Consider the following 17,097-nt stretch of genomic DNA (forward strand, 5'->3'; position numbering starts at 1 on the left):
TCTAGATTACAGTCTAAGGCTTGAATAATACATTCACAAAACTTTAAAATGTAACTCACACAAAAAAATTGGCATTAATTCTTGATCATTCTAAGTAGAAACATTTCGCAATAATACTTCTGAAGGCTTGCTTACTAGGCAAAAATAATGTTCAACAGTCGTTTGTCTGTATTTAGTGTTGTTGTTCATATGATGCTATCAGTTATGGCACAAATGACTGTATGGTCATTGAATGCTCCTCCACAACTCAATACAAGCTTCTACGCCGAGGCAGTGCTCGAGCTGTATCGACAGTTATGTCCTGTAGAACAGTTTCGAAATCTCGTTGTGTTACGACTAAGTGATGAAAGTCTGTTTGAAACAATATTACCCGCTTTCATGAGTGATGCGACGTACACGAAAACTATGTCAGATCAAGTGGCGCAATATTTTACATATGCTGAATACTACAAAGGTTGTAACTTCATCCCACTCAATAATTTGGAAGATTTTGAGGTAAGAGCTTATACGTGGTTTAGCTAAGATACCGATATTCTTTACGCGTAGTATCATCACTTTTTCAGGGTGCGCATCAGGTAGAAAGTAGCATTCGGACGATTTTCTTCTACCCGAAATGGATGTACGAAACATTTCACGAAAATCCGAATTCAACGATTGCTGAAGCTTTTCGGAAAGGTTACGAAATGGTTTACGATCTAGACAACACGATGGAGATTTTGCATTGGAATCGTTTCTCTCATCAAACGATCACAATTGATCCTCACAACATTATCGTTCCAGACGAGAGTCGTGACTTGCATGGCTCTGAAATTGAACTATACTTAATGGAACATCATAGCAAAGCAATGACGTTTGATGCTTACCTTTTGAAGCAAATCTCCGTCAAAATCAACGCAACCGCTATCGTCACGGATAACTTTTCAAACCGCATTGCAATTATGCCGTTGTTGGGCATGTATAACATAGATATTTTATGGTTAATACCGGGTGTGGGAACCGTGTTTTGGGCAGTGCTCGTGCCACGAGCCAAACCCAAGTCAATCGTGTCAGTACTGATTGATCCTTTCGATATGTATACATGGATCACATATTTCATCTTAGTTCTTACAATGGCCATTAGCCTCGTCCTTTTTGGAGAATTTCTTGGAAGGCGTCATTTCGTGGAGATAGTTCTAGAGTTGATCATGATTTCTATTGCGGGTCCTTCAAGAACGTATGGAGGATCGTTCGAGAATCGGTTGATTACTATATTCTGTCTAATGGGCATAGTGCTCATATCGTCTTATCAATCACTTGTGATATCGTTTATGTCATACGTGCGCTATCATCCAGAGATCGACACACTGGCTGACATAGAAGAGCGATGCCTTTTCAAGGATGACAAGGACGCACGGTTCTTAAACCTCAGGACGTATCCTAATGGCACTTTTCCGGGACTAGATAAAGTATGTTCATTTGAGATGGGAAGAGATAACGAACAACGAACCGTAACGTTAGCTTCAAAACTAGCACTAGGTAGTCACGAAACCGACGTGATAGATTACATAAGTTACAGAGTCGCACATTATCGCCACGCGAATTTTAAATTTTACGATTACCAAATGTGTTATATAATTAGACCGCATTTGCACAAAGTGTTTAAATTTTATATTCAGGCAATTCTCGAATCAGGTATCTATGACCATTATTATAGCATGAAATCACAACCCGCTTGGGTCTATAAGCAAGTCACTTTTGTTGATCGAGTTGTGAAAGTAGGAGATCTTACATTGCTTTGGTATGCATATGCGTGTGGAACCTTACTCAGTGTTTTATGTTTCGTCGTAGAAACAATTATTTATAACGAGTTTAAAGGATTATCGTTTGGAAGATAAATCGTCGGTTAGTAACCGATTTGCTACTGAAAAATATAGATAAACATGCATTAACCCTGTATAATTTCTTTCTTAATGTATTCTAAGTAGGTATGGTTTGAATCGGATCATAGTTAAGCAGTAGGTACGATTGGTAGTAGGCGACATCACCGATAATCAAATTTTAAAATATCCCTTTTTTGAGGTGGCGACGAAATATTAAAATAGTGTTCAGCACTCTGCAAAAACCCAGCATCATGCCAATCCTACACAAGCAACAGATAACTAACGCATTCATGGGCATGAGTATGCACATTTAAAATACAATTTAAAGTAATTGTCCATGAATAAATAACACCATAAAAGCGAATATGATTTCTATCAGCGGTATGATCAGAAATGAAAAATATTCTCAAACAACAGCACGATTGCACTTTTCCAATTTATCATTCGTAAGGTTACCTAGTATAGAGTATAATGTTCAGTGGAGGAACATATTTATTCCGAGATATAATTCTTCTAATTCAATTAATGTTGGTACACATGTCAGTATGTTCTGTGGATCCTCTTCCGCAGTACAATACAAGCTTCTACGTTGAAGCATTTCTTAAGATTCATCGACAATTGTGTCCCGTAGAACAATTTCCAAACCTCGTAGTGTTAAGGTTGAGTGATGAAAGTCTGTTTGAAACAATCTTTCCCAGCATCATGAACGATCGGGTTTATACCAAATATGTGTCAAACCAAGCGACACTTTATTTTCAGCTTAGCAGTAACTACTTTAGCTGCACCTTTGTACCCGTTAATAGCTTAGTAGATTTCGATGTAAAAACCATCAGAGCATTTCAAGAAGAAAGTGATACTCCTTAAACATGCTACTTTCTCCTTTCCAGGATGCGTATCAGGTAGAAAATAGCATTCGAACGATTTTCTTCTACCCGAAATGGATGTACGACATATTTCACGAAAACCCCAATTCATCGATTGCTGAAGCTTTCCGGAAAGGTTACGAAATGGTTTACGATCTCGACAACACGATGGAAATCTTACATTGGAACAATTTCTCTCGTCAAACAATTGCGATCGATCCTTATAACATTATCGTACCGGATGACATGCGTGACTTATACGGTAATGAAATAGAAATGTATTCTCCTGATTTCATTAACACGGCAATGACCTTCGACGCATACCTTTTCGAGCAGATATGTAGGAAGATCAACGCGACACCTGTCGTGACGGAGAAAATGTCCGATCGTATAGCAGTAGGTCCACTTTCAGGCATATTTTTCGGCCATTTAGAAAATTTCGTTTGGCTAGTACCTGGTATAGGAACTACTTTTTTGGCAGTAAACGTCCCTAGAGCCAAGCCCAAATCTATCGTGTCGGTACTGATCGATCCTTTCGATATGTATACATGGATCACATACTTCCTATTAATCCTTACAATGGCCATCACCCTCAGTTTTTTTGGAAAGTTCCTCGGAAAGCACCATTTCTTGGAGATAGTTCTTGAGCTGATCATGATTTCTATTGCGGGTCCTTCCAGGGCATATGGAGGATCGTTTGAGAATCGGATCATCACTATATTCTGTCTAATGGGCATAGTGATCGTTTCGTCTTATCAATCGCTTGTGATATCCTTCATGTCATTTGTGCGCTATCATCCCGAGATCAACACGTTATCAGATATAGAAAAAAAATGTCTTTTTATAGATGATAGACTCGCCCAACATTTCAACTTTAACACCTTTGATGTATACCCTGGCGCAGAAGATTCTTGTTCTTTTGAATATGCACGGGATAACGAACAACGAACCGTAATGATAGCTTCAAATATAGAGTTAGGAAAACACAAATATTTTACTGAAGACTACATGCGATTCAGAGTCGAAAATATTCGCCACGCCAATACTAAGTTTTTCGAATATCAGCAGTGTTACATGGTTAAACCGCATTTCCAAAAAATATTCAAATTTTATATTCAGGCAATTTTGGAATCAGGTATTTATGATTATTATTATAGCAACAAATCACATCCCGCTTGGGTCTATAAGCAAGTTACTTTTGTTGATCGAGTTGTGAAGGTAGGAGATCTTACATTGCTTTGGTATGCATATGCGTGTGGAGTACTACTAAGTGTTGTTTGTTTTGTAATAGAAACTGTTGTTTATAACGAGGTTGATGTTTTTCCGAATCGAAAATAAATTAACGGTTCATTATATTTTTTTGGCACCATAACACTTGTATGTTTTTCATTCGAGTAACATTCGATATATTTTCCTGATAATATAAACCAAAGTATGAAGTAGGAGAATCAACCAAGATAGTTAAGGAGCGTACCAATATTTTTGATATTTACAAAATAGATAAAAAAAATTCGAACATATCGATAATTGTACACAGGCATATCTCTAACTTACACAATCATATCAAGTGACGTCTTACACATTCATGCAAAATTAATATAATTTTTTTTAACATTTATCCTTTGAAAGGATAAACAACACATTAAGAAATCTCATGAATACTTGAACGCGTTTGAATGAGAATGTATCACATGTATGATAGTAAACAAAAATAAAAAATAAAGCTTAGCGCATTGTGATTTACAAACAACTGCAGTACTCTTTTGTACTTCTTCAGTTGACTTAGTAGTGCAAAATGGTGTTTTGCGGTTGTTCATCTCTTTTTATTCTCGATATTCTTTCCTTTAATATTTTGCTGGTACAAGTGTCAGTATGTTCTTTGAATCCTATTCCACAGTTCAACACAACCTTCTACGTCAAGACATTGCTGGAGTTTCATCGACAATTGTGTCCCGTAGAACAATTTCCAAATCTCGTAGTGCTAAAGCTGAGTGATGAAAGTCTTTTTGATACAATATTTCCCGCCATCATGAGCGATTTAAAATATACCAAAGTTATAACAGACTACCAAACGCTATATTTTGTATTTGCTGATAACTGCTACAGTTGTAATTTCATCCCTGTGAGTAGTGTATTAGACTTTGAGGTAAGAACTATTCCATCGTTGCAGGAAGTAAGCGACAATTTTTAAACATAACATACTCTCTTTCTTCAGGGTGCATATAATGTAACAGAGAGCATTCGGACGATTTTCTTCTACCCGAAATGGATGTACGAAACATTTCACGGAGATCCGAATTCAACGATTGCTGAAGCTTTTCGGAAAGGTTACGAAATGGTTTACGATCTCGACAACAAGATGGAGATTTTGCATTGGAATCGTTTTTCTCGTCAAACAATTGCGATCGATCCTCACAATATTATCGTACCGGACGAGAGTCGTGACTTGCATGGCTTTGAATTGAAACTGTACCTGATGGAACATCATAGCAAAGCAATGACTTTCGACGCATACCTTTTCGAGCAGATTTCTATCATAATTAACGCAACTTTTGTTATCACAGACGATATTTCAACAGGTGTAGAGATAGCGCCACTAATAGGCATACACGGAGTGTATTTCAAAGGATTAACGCCAGGTGTGGGAACTGTGTTTTGGGCAGTAAATGTCCCTCGAGCTAAACCCAAGTCAATCGTGTCGATACTGATTGATCCATTCGATACGTATACATGGATCGCCTACTTCGTATTAGTACTTACAATGGCCATTATCCTCGTCTTTTTTGGAGAGATCCTCGGAAGGCATCATTTCGTGGAGATAGTTCTAGAATTGATCATGATTTCTCTCGCAGGTCCTTCAAGAACGTATGGGGGATCTTTCGAGAATCGGATCATCACTATATTCTGTCTAATGGGTATAGTGCTCATATCATCCTATCAATCACTTATCCTTTCGTTTATGTCATTTGTACGGTATCATTCAGAGATTGACACGCTAGCTGAGATAGAAAAACGATGCCTTTTTAAGGACGACAATGATGCACGATTCTTTAACTTCAAGACATTTCCTAATGACAGTTTTCCGGGACTAGATAAAGTATGTTCATTTGAGATGGGACGTGATAATGAACAACGAACCATAATGATAGCTTCAAAACTTAAATATGACAGGCGCTTGTTTAATGCCGAAGACTTCATACGTTACAGAGTCGAAACAAAACGCTACGCCAAAACTAAATTTTTCGAATACCAACTCTGTTATGTAATTCATCCACATTTAAGAAAATTATTCAACTTTTATATACGGGCCATTTTCGAATCCGGTATTTACGATTATTATTATAGCAACACAACTCTACCCGTCTTTGTCTATAAACAAGTCACCTTTGTTGATCGAGTTGTGAAGGTAGGAGATCTTACATTGCTTTGGTATGCATATGCGTGTGGAACCTTACTGAGTGTTGTATGTTTCGTCGTAGAAACAATTATTCATAACGAGTTTAAAGGATTATCGATTCGAAAATAAATCAAGGGCACAGCAACAGAACCTTCCCAAATATTATTTGAAATACTTTGCCCCACTATGGTGCAGAAATAATTGTAATTTTGAGAGCCCAGGATAATTGTTCATACTGCTACTTAATTGTATAAGTATTTCAATTGATAGTTATCTTTCTTAATCAATATTCATTATTGGGAGAATTACTCAGATTCCATTGTTTTGAAGATATTGGTTCAAAACGACCTGCTAGGACTTAAAACGAACATTTGAGAATCAAAAACTTGCCTTCTTTTGACATAAAAATGTTGTTAAGTTCGCAGCGGTACTCAGCAAGTTCATGGCTTTTCGATGAAGAAGAGTAATATTTTATACCTACCAAGGAAGCTACAAATAAACTGAAAAAATATAATTGCATACATCATAGCTACAATATTGCAAGTAACTCCATCAATTTAACATTTAAATTTTAATTTAATTTAAATTTGTTGGCTGGTCCAGATCAGAGACTAGATTCAGCTTTGTTCATGGAGCGTTTTTTCAAGGTTTAATGACTGTAGACCAGAGGGTTACGAATTGCGGGTTATGCATTCAGTGGACAACTGCCAGGTAGAGATACTCATGAATAGATGATAACACACATAAAAATTATCAACGATATTACTACACGAAGACACGAAAAATTATCTCTTCAATGCATGAAGCAGGCGAGAAAATCAACATATCCTGCATTTGTCCTCCATCGTTTCTATACGATGGTGAAACAATGTATAGTATCCGTACAAACTTATTCGGTTTATTTGCGCTTCTGATTCAATCAGATTTTATACAAGTGTCAGTATGTTCTTTGAATCCTATTCCACAGTTCAACACAACCTTCTACGTCAAGGCATTGCTCGAGTTTCATCGACAATTGTGTCCCGTAGAACAATTTCCAAATCTCGTAGTGCTAAAGCTGAGTGATGAAAGTCTTTTTGATACAATATTTCCCGCCATCATGAGCGATTTAAAATATACCAAAGTTATAACAGACTACCGAAGGCTATATTTTTTATTTGCTGATAACTGCTACAGTTGTAATTTCATCCCAGTGAGTAGTGTATTAGACTTTGAGGTAAGAACTATTCCATCGTTGCAGGAAGTAAGCGACAATTTTTAAACATAATATACTCTCTTTCTTCAGGGTGCATATAATGTAACACAGAGCATTCGGACGATTTTCTTCTACCCTAAATGGATGTACGAAACATTTCACGGAGATCCGAATTCAACGATTGCTGAAGCTTTTCGGAAAGGTTACGAAATGGTTTACGATCTCGACAACAAGATGGAGATTTTGCATTGGAATCGTTTCTCTCGTCAAACAATTGCGATCGATCCTCACAATATTATCGTACCGGACGAGAGTCGTGACTTGCATGGCTTTGAATTGAGATTTTACTTAACGGAATTTCATAGCAAAGTAATGACTTTCGACGCATACCTTTTCGAGCAGATTTCCAGCATAATTAACGCAACTATTGTCATCACAGACGATATTTCAAAAGGTATAGAGATAATGCCACTAGTAGGCATACACGGAGTGTACTTCAGAGCACTAATGCCAGGTGTGGGAACGGTGTTTTGGGCAGTAAATGTCCCTCGAGCTAAACCCAAGTCAATCGTGTCGGTACTAATTGATCCTTTCGATATTTATACATGGATCGCCTACTTCGTATTAGTTCTTACGATGGCTATTAGCCTCGTCTTTTTTGGAGAGATCCTCGGAAGACATCGTTTTATGGAGATAGTTCTAGAGTTGATCATGATTTCTCTCGCAGGTCCTTCAAGAACGTATGGAGGATCGTTTGAGAATCGGATCATCACTATATTCTGTCTAATGGGTATAGTGCTCGTTTCGTCTTATCAATCGCTTGTCATATCGTTTATGTCATTTGTGCGCTATCATCCAGAGATCGACACACTGGCTGAGATAGAAGAACGATGCCTTTTTAAGGATAACAACGATGCACGATTCTTTAACTTCAAGACGTATCCTAATGGCTCTTTTCCCGGATTCGATAAAGTATGTTCATTTGAGATGGGACGTGATAATGAACAACGAACCATAATGATAGCTTCAAAACTTGAGTATGACAGGCGCTTGTTTTATGCCGAAGACTTCATACGTTACAGAGTCGAAACAAAACGCTACGCCAAAACTAAATTTTTCGAATACCAACTCTGTTATATAATTCATCCACATGTAAGAAAATTGTTCAAATTTTATATTCGTGCCATTTTCGAATCCGGTATTTACGATTATTATTATAGCAACAAAACACTACCCTCGTTTGTCTATAAACAAGTCACCTTTGTTGATCGAGTTGTGAAGGTAGGAGATCTTACATTGCTTTGGTATGCATATGCCTGTGGAACCTTACTGAGTGTTGTATGTTTCGTCGTAGAAACAATTATTCATAACGAGTTTAAAGGATGACCGATTCGAAAATAAATCAAGGGCACAGCAACAGAACCTTCCCAAATATTATTTGAAATACTTTGCCCCACTATGGTGCAGAAATAATTGTAATTTTGAGAGCCCAGGATAATTGTTCATACTGCTACTTAATTGTATAAGTATTTCAATTGATAGTTATCTTTCTTAATCAATATTCATTATTGGGAGAATTACTCAGATTCCATTGTTTTGAAGATATTGGTTCAAAACGACCTGCTAGGACTTAAAACGAACATTTGAGAATCAAAAACTTGCCTTCTTTTGACATAAAAATGTTGTTAAGTTCGCAGCGGTACTCAGCAAGTTCATGGCTTTTCGATAAAGAAGAGTAATATTTTATACCTGCCAAGGAAGCTACAAATAAACTGAAAAAATATAATTGCATGCATCATAGCTACAATATTGCAACTAACTCCATCAATTTAACATTTAAATTTTAATTTAATTTAAATTTGTTGGCTGGTCCAGATCAGAGACTAGATTCAGCTTTGTTCATGGAGCGTTTTTTCAAGGTTTAATGACTGTAGACCAGAGGGTTACGAATTGCGGGTTATGCATTCAGTGGACAACCGCAAGGTAGAGATACTCCTAAATAGATGATAACACACATAAAAATTATCAACGATATTACTACACGAAGACACGAAAAATTATCTCTTCAATGCATGAAGCAGGCGAGAAAATCAACATATCCTGCATTTGTCCTCCATCGTTTCTATACGATGGTAAAACAATGTTTAGTGTCCGTACAAACTTATTCGGTTTATTTGCGCTTCTGATTCAATCAGATTTTATACAAGTGTCAGTATGTTCTTTGAATCCTATTCCACAGTTGAACACAACCTTCCACGTCAAGGCATTGCTCGAGTTTCATCGACAATTGTGTCCCGTAGAACGATTTCGAAATCTCGTAGTGCTAAAGCTGAGTGATGAAAGTCTTTTTGATACAATATTTCCCGCCATCATGAGCGATTTAAAATATACCAAAGTTATAACAGACTACCGAAGGCTATATTTTTTATTTGCTGATAACTGCTACAGTTGTAATTTCATCCCAGTGAGTAGTTTATTAGACTTTGAGGTAAGAACTATTCCATCGTTGCAGAAAGTCAGCGACAATTTTTAACCGTAGTATTCTCTCTTTCTTCAGGGTGCATATAATGTAACAGAGAGCATTCGGACGATTTTCTTCTACCCGAAATGGATGTACGAAACATTTCACGAAGATCCGAATTCAACGATTGCTGAAGCTTTTCGGAAAGGTTACGAAATGGTTTACGATCTCGACAACACGATGGAGATTTTGCATTGGAATCGTTTCTCTCGTCAAACAATTGCGATCGATCCTCACAATATTATCATACCGGACGAGAGTCGTGCCTTGCATGGCTTTGAATTGAAATTTTACTTAACGGAATATCATAGCAAAGTAATGACTTTCGACGCATACCTTTTCGAGCAGATTTCCAGCATAATTAACGGAACTTTTGTCACAGACGATACTTCAAAAGGTATAGAGATAATGCCACTAGTAGGCATACACGGAGTGTACTTCAGAGCACTAATGCCAGGTGTGGGAACGGTGTTTTGGGCAGTAAATGTCCCTCGAGCTAAACCCAAGTCAATCGTGTCGGTACTAATTGATCCTTTCGATATTTATACATGGATCGCCTACTTCGTATTAGTTCTAACGATGGCCATTATCCTCGTCTTTTTTGGAGAGATCCTCGGAAGACATCGTTTTATGGAGATAGTTCTAGAGTTGATCATGATTTCTATTGCGGCTCCATCCAGGACATACGGAGGATCTTTCGAGAATCGGATCATAACTATATTCTGTCTATTGGGTATAGTGCTCGTTTCGTCGTATCAATCGCTTGTGATATCCTTCATGTCATTTGTGCGCTATCATCCAGAGATCGACACGTTGGCAGAGATAGAAGAACGATGCCTTTTCAAGGATAACAACGATGCACGATTCTTTAACTTCAAGACGTATCCCAATGGCTCTTTTCCCGGATTCGATAAAGTATGTTCATTTGAGATGGGACGTGATAATGAACAACGAACCATAATGATAGCTTCAAACATTATATATGACAGGCGCTTGTTTTATGCCGAAGACTTCATACGTTACAGAGTCGAAACGAAACGTTTCGCCAAAACTAAATTTTTCGAATACCAACTCTGTTATGCAATTAATCCACATGTAAGAAAATTATTCAACTTTTATATTCGTGCCATTTTCGAATCCGGTATTTACGATTATTATTATAGCAACAAAACACTACCCTCGTTTGTCTATAAACAAGTCACCTTTGTTGATCGAGTTGTGAAGGTAGGAGATCTTACATTGCTTTGGTATGCATATGCGTGTGGAGTACTACTAAGTGTTGTTTGTTTTGTAATAGAAACTGTTGTTTATAACGAGGTTGATGTATTTCCGAATCGAAAATAAATTGTCGGTTCATTATATTTTTTTATCACCACAACACTAATATGTTTTTCATTCGAGTAACATTCGATATATTTTCCTGATAATATAAACCAAAGTATGAAGTAGGAGAATCAACCAAGATAGTTAAGGAGCGTACCAATATTTTTGATATTTACAAAATAGATAAAAAAAATTCGAACATATCGATAATTGTACACAGGCATATCTCTAACTTACACAATCATATCAAGTGACGTCTTACACATTCATGCAAAATTAATATAATTTTTTTTAACATTTATCCTTTGAAAGGATAAACTATACATTAAGAAATCTCATGAATACATGAACACGTTTGAATGAGAATGTATCACATGTATGATAGTAAACAAAATAAAAAATAAAGCTTTTGCGCATTGCGATTTACAAACAACTGCAGTACTCTTTTGTACTTCTTCAGTTGACTTAGTAGTGCAGTATGGTGTTTTGCGGTTGTTCATCTCTTTTCATTCTCGTTATTCTTCTTTTTAATATTTTGCTGGTACAAGTGTCAGTATGTTCTTTGGATCCTCTTCCACAACTCAATACGAGTTTCTACGTCGCAGCATTGATCGAGCTTCATCGACAATTGTGTCCTGTAGAACAATATCCAAATCTCGTAGTGCTACGGCTAAGCAATGAGATGCTGTTTGATAAAATATTTCCCACCATCATCCGCGATCTAACATATACTAAAACAATAATCGATGAACCGCAGCTTTTCTTGAGTGATGATAATTTTTTTTACAGCTGCAACTTTATTCCTATCGGCAGTTTAGAGCACGTGAAGGTAACATCGTTTACAATGCACTTGCATTCTTTAAGGTGTATTGTGTATTTAAGGTGTGCTTTTTACAGATGTATACAGGTCTCCGATTCAGCACAAGTAGCATTTTCTTTTACCCAACATGGTTGTCTGCTGCATTACTACAATATAACAATACTTCATTTGCGATGGCTCAACGAAAAGGCTACGAAGTGATATACGATCATAACAACACGATGGAAATCTTTCACTGGAATTTCTTATCAAATCAAACAATAACACTCAATCCTCAAAACGTCGTTGTTCCAGATGATGCGCTAGACCTGTTTGGCTACGAGATGGTCATGTATTCGATGAATTACAACAGTGAAGTCATGACGTTTGACGCTTACTTCTTGGAATTGATTGCAAGCAAAAGAAATGCCACTGCAATTGTAGAAAACACTTTTTCAAAACGCATATCTATAATGATTGTCCAAAGTCCTAAGGATATGCAAGATCATGACCTTTTTCCAGGTCCCGGGACCACTTACATAGCTATTTTAACACATCGAGCCAAACCCAAATCTATCGTTTCCACTCTACTGGATCCTTTCGATACATATACCTGGATAACATACTTTATACTGGTGCTCACAATTGCATTTACTGTTTCATTGTTTGGAGAGTTTCTCGGAAAGAGTCATTTTGTGGAGATAGTTCTTGAGCTGATTATGCTTTCTCTCGCGGGACCATCCAGAGCATACGGAGGAACGTTCGAGAATCGGATCATCACTCTGTTCTGTCTAATGGGTATAGTGCTCGTATCGTCGTATCAATCGCTTGTGATATCCTTCATGTCATTCGTGCGTTACCATCCAGAGATCAACACACTGGCAGACATTGAGCAACGATGTATTTTTAGTGATATTGAAGCAGCACGCGAGCTGAACTTAACAACGTACACATTGAATCATTTTCCTACATTAGAGCAAACGTGCTACATTGATTATGTGCGCGATAGTGAAGAGCAAAGTATAGCAATTTATGAAAAGTATATCAATAATGCTGAGCTTGCACGTGCTAGAATCCAAGATTTGCGCCATGCTAAGGTAAAGTTTTACGAATATCCATTATGTTATCTGGTCATAAACCTTTCATTTCGAAAGTTTTTTAAATTCTATGCGCAAGCAATCATTGAAGCAGGCATTTACGATTTCTACTATCGGAACAGGTCGCAAATCAAATGGCAATATGCGCAAGAAAAGTTCACAAACCGTGCCGTGCGCGTGACGGATTTGTCATTGTTATGGTATGCATACGCTTCGGGAGGCTTGATTAGCTTGATATGTTTTATAGCAGAAAAAATATTTCTAAAATTATCACATGTGTTTCACATGAGAGAGAGATATAATGAGCAGCATATTTTTAGAAACCTAAAAAATCGATAACACCGCCATGTCAATATTCATTCTACTGTATGTATCATTCTGAATATGGTTTAGAATAGGAATAAAAGGTTTTATTAGGATTTCAGCACAATTCGGGGCGTATTTTTGGCAATTGGGATCACTGTTACATAAATAAAGTAAGATACAGCTAAAATTCTGTATTTTTCATACATCAGTCAAAGTCAGCTAAAGTCTCTTTCTTGTCGGAAATTTCCCCATGATTTTCCGGTAAAAACCTTCAGAAACGGTGCTTCGACACCAAGTACTCTTCTGCAGACTTGCGCCTCTTGCCACAGATTTCGGCGGAAGCTACCAAGCTGGATTTGTTGGAGGCGAATCGACCACCGACCAAATCTTTACTCTACGGCAGATCCTCCAGAAATGCCGAGAGTATCAGATCTCTACGCACCACCTGTTCATTGACTTTACGGAGGCCTACGATACCATAGATCGGACCGAACCCATGGAAACTGGTATGGGTGTTAAAGGCCACGATGGATGGGATGCAGTGCAAGGTGAGGGTATCGAACATGCTGTCGGAATCGTTTGAATCTCACCGGGGTATGAGGCAAGGGGACGGACTCTCCTGTTGGCTGTTTACATAACATCGCTCTGGAAGGTGTCATGCGAAGCGTGGGCTTCGACACCCGGGGTACAATTTTCACCCGTTCTCTCCAATTCCACGGCTTCGCGGATAACATCGACATCATCGGACGGACATCTGCGGCGGAGTGCGAGGCCTGAAACGCAAGGCCGATATAATTGGTTTGAGGATCAATGCGACGAAGACAAAGTACCTGCTTGCCAGAGTCTCTAACCGTGATAGAGTCCGACTCGGAAGCAGAGTATCAGTTGACGGCGAAGATCTCAAGGTGGTAGAAGAGTTCTGCTACCTTCACTTCGGACTTCGGACAACAACATGAGCAGCGAAATTCGAAGGCGAATTGTTGAGGGAAATTGTGCCTACTACGAACTCCACAAACTCCTGCGATCCAGAAGACTCCAGCAACACACGAAATGCACAATATATCGCACACTGATACATCCGGTAGTCCTCTACGGGTACGAGTCCTGGACTTTGCTAACGGAGGACGCCAATGCACTCGCTATTTTCGAACGGCGGGTGCTAAGGACTAAGGACTATCTTTGGAGGTGTGTGCAAGTATGCCGTGTGGAGAAGAAGAATGAACCAAGAGCTAGCTGAGCTGTTGGAGATATCCTGACGGTTGTCAAAGCCGGTAGGATACGATGACTTGGGCACGTATTCAGGATGCCGGACTTATGCCCCACAAGGAAGAGGCTCGTCAGCGATCCGATCCGTCAGGTGGAGTCAAACTTGTCGGAGATCGGATACAGCCGTGGATGGACAACTGCAGCCCTAGATCGAGTTTCCTGGAAACGGATTGGCGTCCAGGCCATGTCTTCGGGATGTGCTCGACCTTGGGCAGGCTAGATATGATGATGATGATAATGATGATGTTCTTTCTTCGCAAGTTATCATTGATATGCTTTACTGTTGGCTATGATCATTTCGGATACAGGGGAAAAATGCGTCTTTTTTTCATGATCGTTTCAACTAATAGGAATCGTTAAATCATCCCAAACAGCTTACAATGTGCAACGAAAGATTAATCAATAAAGAAATGTACATCATGAGTAATAAATCACATAATGAATATATCATTCAACGCCTGTTGTCTAAAATGAAACATTAATTAAATGCTGAAGGTGTATACGATTTACCATTGAGTCGACTAATTTAATTTGCGTTAGTTTCACTCGAATGCTTACGCCTGACAGGGTCCCGTGTCCCGAGTCCCCGTTCACTCATTTCGGCGCTGTGGTAGCGTCGAAAGCGCCAACCGACCGAAACCACCGATGAAAATTATTTTAAGAGCACTGTGGGAGAATTTCAGAGCAACACGAACCACCACAAAGCTGTTTGCATTAAAGATTTACATAATGAAATCAGCGTAATAAATGCTGTTACTTACCCCTGTGTGACTGTGGCCGCGTAACCGAAACGCAAACGGTTTTTGGGGCGAAATGGGACCAAAATTTTACCCGATGGAAGCCGGCAGACACATCGGCACTATTGAGTTTCGAAAACTCCCGAACTATCCCGGCCACGCCAAGCTCGCGTAGCTTGCAGCATTCGACGCATTTGGCAACGGGATATCACACGCGCCGGAAGGCTGGGAAGGCATTGGACCCGCGTGCCGGCCAAAAGTTTGTGGAACAGCAAAATCGGATTCATGAACTTGCAGCGGTGGAAGAAAGCGTCATCATTCCTACCCACCGCACTATCCTTATAAAAGTCATTTAGCAAGAGTGTGCTGATTTGCGCAGCCGGCTGTCGGCTTCCGCCTTTTAATAACTTGTCTAGAATATCATCCGACGCCGGCAAATGGGCACCGTGCGCGCCGAGCCGCGATATGTTCCCCTATTTAAATCAAGTTTCTTCTATCACGCCAATTACTCTAATGAATTTGTCACATTTTCTTGCTGGCGGATTCTACTGCAGGCAGCAAGGGACGAGGGCCTTTGTGGGACGTGTTCTCCCGTTTCCACCGTTACTACTACGGCTGCTCTTTTTAGCCTTCCGCTGTGTACTGGCGCCGACGTGTACCTGTGGAATTTGTTGCGTCAACAGAGCCCACCTCCTTCGCAAACGGTACTACTGGCGTTGCTGCTGCTGCTGCTGCTTTAGCTGCTTGCTATTCTCGGTACACCACTCAATCCGCGTGCGGCAAATGTGTCCTCGCTTTCCTTTCAGGGCCGGGTAAAAGCGTACCGCCGGTAGCTGGTACGGTGCCGGGAGACTGATTCGAACGCGTTTTTCCTTTGATGCTTGGGTTGAGCCAAAAAGACGGCACACGTTGGGCTGGCACGACATTCTTTGTTGGGCCCGCTTTTCCGAATATGTCGAAAACACGTAACACTAGTCTCGCACTCTCGTATTCACGAGCGAGAGACTCTTTTCACTTTCCATCGCCCAATGTCATCCACCGATTTGCTCAGCGACGTCTTTTCACGCGCGTTGACATGTTTGTGTGCGTACCGTTGTGAAAAAAAAATGGGAAAACCGTACATAGGTACGTACGTGAAGTAGACGAGCAACAACCTAAGGGAGTTCTCCATCCAAACCCCTCTCCTTTCACCACCCCCGTCGCGTACCTGAGAGCTCAGACCAGCTTTAAATGAATTAAATTTGTTTAAAGCTTTGCGGGTATTAACCATACCTTTTTCGGCTTTTTCGCTAAACCTGTCGGCATTTGTGACGCTCACTGAGCAAATGAATGGCAAACATACTACATTAACGCACTGTTTCAAACCGTTCGCATCCCTTTCCACTGTTGACATCCATTTACACCCTCGGGTTTTGTGAGTTCTAGTAGGTGGTAGGTGTTTAAGTGGAAATTATTTGATTACGTAGTACTGCAGTTTTTTCCACATGTTTAATTTGATGTAGGCTCGTTTGCCGTCGTCTCGTACTGTGAAAGATATATCATCTTAGGCATGATTGCATTAGTGGCATTGGGATCCCTTATACGTTGGTTAATTGTTATGTTTGTTGATTATCGTTTTATTATAGTTGAACAAGGGTTTAGCTTGTTTCTAGTAAAAATATTAATATAAAAAGCCCTAACGAATTTCCCTATTCGTCCCTAATGAAATATTTTCTAATATATTTACAACTAAAT

At 39.2% G+C, this 17,097-nt stretch overlaps 2 protein-coding genes across 2 annotated transcripts; both read left to right on the top strand.

The window, feature by feature from the left end:
* Window positions 1-6,441, top strand: LOC125762831 (uncharacterized). The gene is made up of 2 exons (XM_049425356.1): window positions 1-1,754; window positions 6,129-6,441. The coding sequence occupies exons 1-2, from the start codon at window positions 618-620 to the stop codon at window positions 6,246-6,248; spliced, it is 1,257 nt and encodes a 418-aa protein (XP_049281313.1). The 5' UTR covers window positions 1-617; the 3' UTR covers window positions 6,249-6,441.
* Window positions 6,442-11,575: 5,134 nt separating this feature from the next.
* Window positions 11,576-15,380, top strand: LOC125762829 (uncharacterized). Its single transcript, XM_049425354.1, has one exon. It carries the CDS (start codon window positions 12,056-12,058, stop codon window positions 13,391-13,393), a length of 1,338 nt encoding a protein of 445 aa, XP_049281311.1. The 5' UTR covers window positions 11,576-12,055; the 3' UTR covers window positions 13,394-15,380.
* Window positions 15,381-17,097: the final 1,717 nt, after the last annotated feature.

This window comes from Anopheles funestus, chromosome 2RL (genome assembly GCF_943734845.2).
Source record: "Anopheles funestus chromosome 2RL, idAnoFuneDA-416_04, whole genome shotgun sequence".
NCBI classification, from domain to species: Eukaryota; Metazoa; Arthropoda; class Insecta; order Diptera; family Culicidae; genus Anopheles; species Anopheles funestus.